The 11,140-nt window shown below is 38.4% G+C and overlaps 1 protein-coding gene across 1 annotated transcript; it reads right to left on the bottom strand.

Moving 5' to 3' along the window:
• Positions 1–4,513: 4,513 nt before the first annotated feature.
• On the bottom strand, positions 4,514–9,419 carry LOC140255262 (sulfotransferase 1C1-like). Its single transcript, XM_072342633.1, has 7 exons — positions 9,248–9,419; positions 7,299–7,436; positions 6,728–6,825; positions 6,276–6,402; positions 5,148–5,242; positions 4,776–4,956; positions 4,514–4,626 (listed from the first exon to the last, which is right to left on the bottom strand). Exons 1-7 carry the CDS (start codon positions 9,417–9,419, stop codon positions 4,514–4,516), a joined length of 924 nt encoding a protein of 307 aa, XP_072198734.1.
• Between the last annotated feature and the right edge of the window lie 1,721 nt (positions 9,420–11,140).

Below are 11,140 nucleotides of genomic sequence, written 5' to 3'. Positions count from 1 at the left end.
TATTTCTAACTTGCAAAGCTAATGCTTTAAATATTTGGCTCTGTGGAATCCGAATCTGCCTTTCCAGCCTGTTCAGTATATCACAAACTTTCCTTCATGAACCACTTTATGCCAGCCAGTATCCTTTATTTAAGCTACTTTTATGGCTTCTCTACATACAAAATTAGTACAAAGAAAGGCAGGGTATGAATTTCCAATATGTTAACTACTCATTCCTGCTTGGAAACTTCAAGTGTTCTCTCTAACCTGTGCAAATGAACTGTAAAGTCTCTGGCTGATCATAGTCACGTTTACTCGGGTTTGGGGTTAGTAGGTTCCACTGTTGTAGAATCATGCAGACTACAGGTAGAGTGAAAAACAGAAGAAAATATGAAAGGGGAAGCTGTTCTGAATGTAAGTATAAATGAGGTGCAGGGGCAGTACTGTCCTATATTCATATTGCTTTTTGTGTGAAGGGCTCTGTTAGCAATTAAAAAAGGGAGAGGGAGAAGAAATTGTTTCTCTAACCCTTAATTCTGTTCTGAAATTGCAGCAGGGAAAAAGAGGTAAAGAGGTCAGTGTTCTGTTACTAATCTGCAAAGCCCACCGAGCCTATTCAGAGATGATTGTTAAACAAGGAAGCTAACATTGTGTTTGAGCACCGAGGGTTGGGTCCGGCTGTAGAACACCATTCCGCTGTTGACTGATCATGAAAACTCTCCTAACTGCACACAGAAATAGAAGCAAATAGAGGTCAGTGTGGGTTATTGGCACAATAACAGGTCATTAGGAATCAGCAGGCCTCATTGTAAGAATTTTTCAGTCCTTTAGTTACCTTACTTTTCAGATGTCCGCCTAAGACCATACCTACAGCTGCATTACCCCTACCAGAGCAGGGCCCTAGGTATCTTGCTTTTGACCTTTTCCCAGTGTCTCCACAATCAGATTAGATGCCTGTAATTCAGCTGTGAGCCTTCACACACTCTGAGCTCACACTGCTTAAAAATACCAGCTAGCCCTGCAGCAGATTACACAGGATCCCTTCTAGAAACAGATGCACAACTGATTTGCCTCTTGAACATTAAGCATGGGACACTGCTGCACAACAGCATTCCCAGTGCACCTACACAGCGCCTACGTCTGTGCTTGGTCTGGAGGGCAGGCAGAGCCTGGTTATCTAGTCTAAGCTCTAAGCCCATGGCTTCAGGCCTGGCAGCATGGCTTGGTTCCATCCAATGAGTGGAATGAGTAAGGCTAGGTTTCCTCAGAGAGCCTCTAGCCTCACCTGTAGCCTACACTGAGCCAGGGCTCATGTGACTAATCAAGAGATGTGAGTGGAAGTCCAGGCTTAAAAAACAATGTTATTGCACCTCTGTAAAATTCCAGAATTAATCATTAACCTTGTAGTAAAGATAAGGCTTCTTCTGAGCATGTTGACATAAATCTTTATTAAAAAATTATGTTATATGGATTATAGACTAAGATATTCATATCCTCTATAGGTAGAATAAGTAGAATAAAAGCTACCCTCTGTCAATGGTCTGTTTCCTAACCAGATAAGCAGTACCTTTCAATCCAAGCACAAAGCAGATAATCTGCAGTCCAATGAATAGACAGGAAAGCAGTACTCCTATACCTCTGAATGCTAGCTAAGAAGGTAGAATAGCTGTTTCTCTGCCTCTCACCTTTATTACTTTTTAAACTAGGTGCTTTTTCCATTTTGTTTTTTAAATGGCCACCTTCCTCGTGTGGAAGTAAAATGGCTCTGCTAGTTTGCAAAGACAGTCAAGCTACAGGGAGATCGTGACTACCCTGAAATTCATACAGCAGTTTCTAGTCAAACATGGTATTGAAGCACGAATCTTCATTCATTCCAGTGGTAGGACTTGATTTGTTAGCTGTTATCACAGAGGTACAGAGAAGAACATGTGAATAGTTAGCATGTATTAATGAACGCTGGTTTTCAAATGTTTGCCAGCTATCAAAACTCTGCAGGTACGATTTCTTAGAAGAGAAGCAGCACTGAAGAACTCACATCCACTAAACTGACACAGGTCGTATTAGAGCTTATGTAGAAGAAGTTGTACCTGTGTAAGAAAGCCAGTAAAATCATGTTTCTAGGTAGTTGGACAACAATAAACCACCAAAATACAATCATTTCCATGACCACTCGGGGATGCATACAGCCTATAACTCGTTTCTCAAACTTTTCCTGGACCTACAGATGCAGTCTTAGAAAACAACTAATTGTTGCCAGTAGTTTTACAAGGAATTATTTTCAGTTCGTAACATATTACAAAATGGGTTGTTCTGTCTCAACTATGCTGGGTTAAGAGGGCTTAAAAGGAAAAAACATCCCCTTTTTCTATCCCCCTGCCAGCTATATTTTCTCATAAAGCTTTATGTCTCCATCTTTGGATATATTATATATATATGTTTATATATATAAAATAAGTGAGATAAGGAAAGACACTTTTTACATACCCACATATCCAGTGTTTATTCCTCCCACCCCCCCCCCACACTTTTTTTTTTTTTTTTTTTTTTTTTTCTCCCAAGATTGCTTTCTCTGGCCTGCATTACTTTTTATCTGCTTTTCAGAGCAGCTGAATTCCAGTTAGGTGAAGATTTACCTAAGGAAGAGAAACGAATATGACACAAGCCTCTGTGTCACCCTCACCCTGCAGCAGGTGCCTTCAGCATTTTGTCCTTATAATAAGCAGAGAGATTTCGAAAGAGGAGCAAATAGGTCACCTGTGCAACCTCATAGTGTTATCTAGCTACTGAGTTAAGCTTATTTTCCATTTACTGATAGCTCTTATGACCCCGAATGAGGATTAGATTGACAAAGAGCTGACTCACGTGATTTCTTTGAGTGACCCAAGAGAATAGCAGTATGTCAGAGAGCAGGCAACACCTTTTCCTTGTACTGGTGACAGTGAAATAACAAGCTAAGTTTATCCTGAACAAAAGCTGCAGAAGTCACGTAAACCTCCCCAGACTCATATTTAGTTTTGATGCAAGGAGCAGCAGCACCTCTGCCAGATGATATTAGTTTTTTATCAGGTAGTCCAGTTTTCAGATACATCCTTTATATGCGGGCAGGAATCCCTACTGACCTAAAGCCCTCCCAATTCCTACGTTTGCTTCTGTGTAACAAATGCCTACTTTGTTTCCAAATTGGATATTGGTGCCCTTTAAGGAACTACGTTCAATGCAGATATTTGGATAAATCTCTAGCCTGAAATGGTCTGTGCATGCTGGCGGTTGCTGATGTTATTAGATCCCTGGAACCTCCTCAGGCCAAAGAGAAAATTATCACAGTAAGCATTTTGTGTTGAGCTATAGAGTCCAAGACGGCATTTTCCTCCACCTGCTGTAGTGTATGTTGTTTTCCTTCTGACATTCAAGCTGCAAATCCAGTTAAACAGGAACTCTTCAGGGGCTTTTTGTGTGTGGAAGTACTTTAAATGTTGAAGTGGACTGATTGGTAACAGTTGTCTTTGATTAAAAGGGCCACGGTTTATATTAATTAATTTCCTACCAACTGAAGAAATGGCTATAGTTCTGAGACTAACACTAACGCATTATTTGATAAGATTGAGTGAACCTTATTGCAACTGAAGGTTCTAATTTGGCTGTTTTGGTATTTAATCAACAAGACAAGAGCAGAGAAAAGGAGTAAGTGATAGGGTGAGAAGTCTGATGGATACATTTATAACGGTGGAGAAGGGGCAAATATTCTCATCGCTGACTCTTGACCTGCTTCATACCAACTTTCAGAATTTTATCCAATTTTTTTTTCAGAAGTTGTTACCATTCATTTCAAAAAGGCAACGATGGCAAAAACTTCTTCTCTTGATCCAGAAATGTCCACAACTTTCACAACTGGATTGTAGATGAGTACCTCCCCATAGCCCTGTAACAAATTTCATCAGATAAAGGGTGTTTGATGATTTTGGAAATGCTGCTTTCATCTCAATAGCATTTATAATGCCCAACATAACACACACACACACACACACACACACACACACACACACACACACAAATAAATGATTCTACGTTGTGCACTTCTCTTGCCTTGTTTATTCTTGACCTACATTTAAAATCTATTATTTTTATTATTTATTGATTAATATTTATACAATGTGGAAATAACATGTAATAACGTCCACAGCTTGTGCAATCAATCTTTCAACACCTTCTTTTTACTGTTGTTTTCATAATTTCTCATTTGAAAATGGCAGTGATGTCAACTGCAGTTTATCAAAGACAAAAACCTGAAATATCTGAAATTATGTAGTTAATGCTGAAAGTTACTGTGGAAGGGTTGAATGGCAAATATTCAGGGAGAGAGTATTTCTTCAGGGAGGCAAATCTACATTTCCATGTTGTTCAAACAATCTCGTTCTAATGAAAAATCGGTAGTGTGTGAAAGAAAGATTTTGAAAGGCATTTTGTGAAGGAAAAGCAAAACGTGGAGAAAGGAAAATGCTGACAGATCATGAAGAATAACTCCCATTGCTAACAATCACAATTCCATGCGAAAAACTAAGGAGGTATCAGCCATTTTCTTCCTATAATCCTGATCAAATTTCTTATTCATTGCCACAGTGAAATAATTCTTCCAGTCCCCAACAGATCCTATGAAAAAAGAAATAAAAATAATTTAACATTATTTCTTGAAGCCAATTAACCATGACTTACTAAAGACCTATACCTGAATACAGTGATTATTTCAAGGCAGAATGATGATCAGAAAGAGACTAAATGCCAGTAATAAACCTTGGTACCTTTTCTCATGAATGGGGAAACTGAGTGATCCATTACTCCCTCCAAATCCCTAGTGTAGTTTGTCATGGGATTGTCTTTCATTATCTCAAATGAGGTGTTATATATGATCTTGTTGAGAACCTCCTCGTCTAAATCCTTCTCCAGAAACTTCAGAATCTTCTGAATTTCTCTCTTTGGATTCTGCAGAGAGAAGAAAGTAGGGCAAGAAACAGTGCAAAAATAAAGCGAGGAAATTGCAGTTGTTATTGAGGTGAAAAGTCAGGTTGTCTGGAGATTTACAGGTACAGATGACACAATAGGCATCTGTTGATGGTGGATAATATCTACCAAACTTCCAGATTTCAAGCAGAGCTCACACAGTCAGGCTTTACCTCCTTCATATCTTCATAGAAGAGGTAGAGAATACGGTGCTTGTCTTTTGCCTTCCACCATCCTTTTACGTGGTCATACCAGGAACCCCAGAGCACTGAAAAAGGAGTAACAGCAGCAGCAACTATAAATACCCAGTCTTATCCTGAAGTATCTGTGTCTCTGACATTTCCTTCGTAATCAGTGTTTTTGTATTTCCCTGGTTTTTAAGCCAGTTTTGAATGACTTTCAATTTGCCCTTCAGGGTGTTGGACTATACGGACAACAGAGATCCTTTCGACCTATATTATTCTATGTTCCTAACTGGTTGAACTATTTGGTATTCTATCAGAAGAGCCTGTTTCTCTCCAGTAAGTACCAAGGTGACCGGCTTTGACATGCATTGTTATGTTCTAAACAACTGCTCCGGGACAGAAGGAGTGCAAGCAGAGATGTTCAAACATAGGACACAAAGTCTTAATTAGGCACAAGACTTCCATGTTGGTCCAGACAGTGGTGTTTCTGGGCCTACATACTTGCAGAAATGGTCCTACAGAAACTTTTCTGACCAAATCTGAACACTGCCATCCACGTGAACAGGTTTTATTTCTTGAATATGGGCACATCTTTTAGAAAAGGAAGAATCAGTTTTTGGTAGACAATTGGCCTTGTTCAAATGCCTGATTTTTAGACTGTTGATTTTAGGCAAAAGGACTCCCCTAGCTCAAATTCATGCTGCACAATCTATACATAATTAAACTTTATGTTTTTATATGTCATGCTAGAATACAGCCATTGAGCTGCTCTATCTTCCCAGATGGCTTCTAAGGTTTCTTTTAACCTCATAGAGAAAAGCCTAAAAATCATCACATACGATTTTGAAAGATAATGAAGTAAAGAGTAGCATTGTTTTTTTTTTGTTTGTTTGTTTTTTTTTTTTGTTTTTTTTTCTCTCTCAAAATGTGCATGTAAAGATGTGCTACATCTTTTGGGAACTATACAAACCTTTGAATGAAGACAAATTACTAGCAAGACACTTTTAGTGGATATTCCTCCACAGAGTGTCAGCATTGAATTTCAAAACAGATATTCAGCTATTGGGTACTTTTAAATGAACAAAACCTCTTCAACAAATGATTGCAGCTCATCACCTTCTCCGCTCATGAATTTCTCTGTGAACTCCTCGATGGTTCCTGGGTCAGGCAGTGCTTTATTCATTCTGTGGAAATGGTAGTATGACACCAGGTTGTCTTTTGCATTTCTTGCCACATAGATGACCTTTGATGTGAAAACGAGAGAGAAAGAGAGAGAGAAAATACAAGCTTAAGTGTGTTTCTGTGCATATGGAGCTTGTCCTGGTGTTTTCTCTTGGAGGCTGAGAAACAAAGGCTGAAGAGATTTTGCTTGGAAACTGCCATTCTTTGACATTCAACTCAGAAAACTCGGCCATCACTTCTCTAGTTTCACACAGACTTTGAGCAATACCGAGGAGATGGCTGGGGAGATCTTTAGTTTTCATGAAGATTCTGGAAGCCACATTCAGTCTGCTTTTATTACCTTCTTTCCATGTGAAGTAGAGAGATTCCTACCTCTTCAGCCTTACCTTGCAGTTTTGTTGCCAGAAGGAGGGAGGCACCAGCTGCACAGGGAGATGAGTTTTTATTGTTCGTGGAGAAGGCATAGCTTCAGCTAGCTTCAGGCCTGCAGAATGACTTGTTATGAGAACCGAACGGCTCTATATGTTCTTCTACTGCTTCTTTGCTACTGACATTTTGATGGTGACTTTCTAGAAGGTCACCTTATAATGATAATTCATCTCCAAAGCAACTAAACAGAACATGGACAGCATGGAATAAGCACCTTCTGTGCTTCTGAAGGAATTTTTCTTCTTGTTATTTTACTTACGTTTTGAGGACATCTTCAGCTGACTTAGGTACTGTGGAGTATGACACACAGCTTTCAGAGGCACACAATCAGCAGGGCCTGTGCCATGTCTGCCAGCCTTTTATCGGCTTGTGTAGCATTTGATGCTTAAGGTAAAGCAACTGAACTGCACCACCCTGATTCTTGACGTGGCACACAGTGCAGTGGCAAAGAAAACCTGTGGCATCAGTTCTGGATGCTTGTTTTATTTCACTTCATTTAAAATACAAATGTATTTATGTGATATTCACCTGAGTATGCGAGATGTGAAGAACCTGGGATATACCACTCAAGGAAAGGTTGTCGTTTGTAAGTACTGGCACGTCTACACTTCTCAACATCTCCATTTTGTTGAATCATATCCACTATCTCCTGTGTCCACGTAGTACCTGAAAAATGTCATTGCTTAGATGTTTCCCCTGGGGAGAGCTGGGAGTCTCTTCTGCTAGGGAACTGAAAGCTGGAAGGATGGAATCTGTGTCAAAAGAGGAATGAACAGCACAGAGTGTGATAGGAAAAAACAGAAAGCGAGGATAATGGAGGAAAAAGGCATAATAAAATATAAAAGGGTGATTTTGAAAGCACAGTTTCAGGGATTCTGTTTTTGAAAGGCTTTTTCTTTCTAACAGAAACACCCTTCACTGGCATTCTGAGAAAAATGGACATAATACAGTTTGGAGACTGCATTATTGAAAGGAAGAATGAAACTCCCATATCCCAAATTCCACCTTTTCACAGCTATTCAGCAATTTCAGTTTTTGTTTTCATCCTGAATTTGAATGAAAAAAAAAAAAAAAGAAATATGTGTACTTTGAGTGAATAAAAAATTGATACATTCTGACAATGTAAAAAAGTTGCAGTATTTTCAGTGTTCCCATGTGAAATGCTTTAATGAAGCTCAGTACAACATTTTATTTTATCTGTCTGAACTAATGCAACATCCCTTCCTCATGGAGGTGGTTGAGTCACCATCCCTGGATGTGTTTAACGGTCATTTGGCTGCAGTGCTCAGAGATATGATTTAGCAGAGGGTTGTTAAGAGTTAGGGTACTATGGTTAGGCTGCGGTTGGACTTGATGATCTTTGAGGTCTTTTCCAACCTGAGTAATTCTATGATCCTGTGATTCAATGAGAGATACAGAATCGTGTCTCTCATGTGCCTCTTTTCCCTTGTAGCTGTGATCGTGAGGTTAACTACATCTCTTCCCAGGCACTTTGGCTAGAGAAAGCAAAGGGATGACCTGGAAAGAGATATGGGTAGGAAATTCAGCCACTAACAGGGTACTTGAACTGTGCAGATCTGGTAGATTCAATATAATGTCAAATACACACTTAATTTATTTTCAATTCTATGGTTCAGATATCTTAATCTAGGCAGACTAAAAGAACATCCTTTTAGTTAAAGTAGAATAGCAATAAGTTAAAAGAACTAAGCAAAATCTATTTTCTACCTTCAAAAATAAATATTTTTTTGTAATTATGTGTATATATATATATATATATATATATATATATATACATATATTTTCCTGCTGGAAACAATGCTTAAAAATTCTTGCTAATTTTTTATGATCATCAAATGTCACTTAGTCTGTTCTCTAATCCCTTGAACTGTAAATGTTTTTGTTCATCCAATGTAAGTATTTGAAGTTTGTTACTTGTTGCTTTCCTGTATAATAAGTATATTGGATCTAATCAAGAGGAGAAATAGTAATGAGTTAAATGTCCAATAAATGAATTTGGTTATTTTTTTAAGAAAAGTAACCTGTCTCCAGTTAAGTTTTCTGTACTGGTTTATGCCAAGTCATTCACCAAATGGACATGGTGAATTCTAGTATGATTACAATTCATACTTGTATGGTTTCTGTAATTTGTCAATGAACTGTGATTTTTACTTGGCTTTGTTAAATAACCATCTGCAGCTGGAAAAGTTCTACAGTACACTAGAGTCTGTGTGTATACTCTAAATCAAAGGAGGTGTGTGAGCAATTAGACTTTGACCATTTGAACTCCAATAGTAATAGTCCGTAACTTCTGCCAAATGAATCAAAAGTTGCTCACCACAGCTAACAGAGCTTCATGTCTTTAAAATGTAAGTCAGTTTTGGGATTAAACAGATATCAGTCAGAGCAGAAAAACAGAATTCTCAATTCCAGTAGTGAGCACTACCTGAACTTTCCTATTTCCTATGCATACAAACCTGCTTTTGCATATGTTGCAATGAGCAGATCATCAGGTCTGGCTTTGAAGTTCCACACTTGATCCCATATGGTGCATATTGGTTTCGTGACAGGAATACCTTGCACTTCACCCAGTTCAGATCGGAGCATATCATCTTCCAGACTCAAATTTTTCATTTTATCCTGGGTCATTTTGTCCTACATGAGAAATGAAAGACTTGGAAATTGATGTATTTGCCAAACTGACTCACCCAACACCAAAGTCCCTTTCTGTATCCTCAGATTTACTTGCCTGTATTTCAAACTGAGTCCATATTCAAACTTGCCTGTATTCAAACTGAGTCCATACAGCTCCTTAAAGCTGTAAGTATTTTGAATACATGTTCCTCTTGGTAACTCTCAGCATCTTTAAAAACCATTCCATTTACTCAGATACAAAAACAGATTTAAAAATCCCAAACATTATTTTCATCTGTATATATTTTAGAAAACATACTTATGTAAAACACTGAATGTGTGCCCTTTGAAAGGCAAGAAAGAGTAATCAGGGATGTGATCCAAAAGAGCCTGAAAGCTCCCACTGAAGTCAGCACATAGGACCCAACCCTTTGTTCTGAAAGAAAATAAACACTCTACTGATAACACCCTTTGGGCCTGATACTCACAATAAATATGCGCAGAACTTCTCTGGTCTGTGTTTTGGTTTTGCAGCTTTTCACTTTTAGGGTTTTTGGCTGAACACTGGATGTTATTTCATATAAATATCCTGAAATGGATAGATGATTAACTAAAGGCTGTTACACATTAATTATTTAATCAACTGTCGTGGTTTTGCAATTTTGTAATTTTGCTATCAGTATTCCATATCATAACATCATGTAAGAATGAATAACTTTAACGAATGTGCAGCTCACAGAAGAAGACTGCATGTCACAGAGAACATCACAGTCAGTCACATGACAAGGACTCTATATAATCTCACTTCAGTGCTGGACTCACTCTCTTGGATCCTGCCAGCCATGGGGAAGTGTGTGGAAGCATTCCAGCCAGTTTCGCCTAGAGTTACAGTAGGCCTCTCGGTTCCAGGACTCACTCTCTCCTATTTTACTTGATTCATTAGCCTTAATTCCAATTATATTGTATTATATTTGGTTATCCTGTATTCTGACATAGTATTTAGTAAATAAGCGTGCCTCCTTAGATCGTTGCTGCTGTTTTCTTTTCCTTTTGGGCTAGCAGCCCATTCCAGGCTGACTGCCCCCTGTCATGGGCGCAGGTAGTCTTTAGGTTAACCCATGACATCATCACAGTTGAATCTGCTGCCCATCCTACAGCTTTGCAAAAAGTAGTTACAGATTTCTGTATTCTTCTTGAGGGATATTCTAGCCATAAAATTCAGAGTTCCAGAATCTGATTGGTGGAAATTTCTGCTTAGGGGGAGGCTACAGAAATAACCTCAATTACAAATACGAGTTAGAAAGGATAAAATATAGATTCCAATTTCAACAACAAACACTATCAAAATATTTCCTCTTGTTTCCATGTTCACTCATATGTGTTTTCACATAGATTCTGTTGAACAGAGCAAGAAGTTGGTTGGTGACTGAGCTCTGACCCAAAAACTTAAAAAAAAAAAAAAAAAAAAAGAGAAAGAAACTTACAAGAGAAGTTTTCATGCTTGAATGTCTTCCACCATAGATCACATCAGTGGCAGTGTAACTGCTCGGATCTTCAGACAGATGTAGAATGAAAGCTTGGGTGGAGTTTTTATCGTCCTATGAGTGTGCTGAGAGCAAAAGAGGAAATACAGTGGCAGCCAACAGCTGAAGAGTATTTTTCTGGCTTGGTTAATGAACTCTTTTTTAACCCTGTCATGGAAAACTACTTTGAACTTTCATCTGAAGTGTGATTCT

The sequence above is a fragment of the Excalfactoria chinensis genome, chromosome 1, assembly GCF_039878825.1.
Source record: "Excalfactoria chinensis isolate bCotChi1 chromosome 1, bCotChi1.hap2, whole genome shotgun sequence".
NCBI lineage: Eukaryota > Metazoa > Chordata > Aves > Galliformes > Phasianidae > Excalfactoria > Excalfactoria chinensis.
The sequence above is the reverse complement of the archived record's forward strand: the minus strand, read 5'-3'. Positions and strand labels throughout refer to the sequence as shown.

What these genes read in the sequence shown, in the direction of transcription:
- LOC140255262 (XM_072342633.1), bottom strand. Translation starts at nt 9,419, where the DNA reads ATGACCCAGGATAAAATGAAAAATTTGAGTCTGGAAGATGATATGCTC. An exon ending in TGCAACATATGCAAAAGCAG is followed by an intron (nt 7,437 to 9,247) that starts GTTTGTATGCAT and finishes GACATTTTTCAG; the next exon opens with GTACTACGTGGACACAGGAG. An exon ending in TTCCCCATTCATGAGAAAAG is followed by an intron (nt 4,627 to 4,775) that starts GTACCAAGGTTT and finishes CTTTTTTCATAG; the next exon opens with GATCTGTTGGGGACTGGAAG.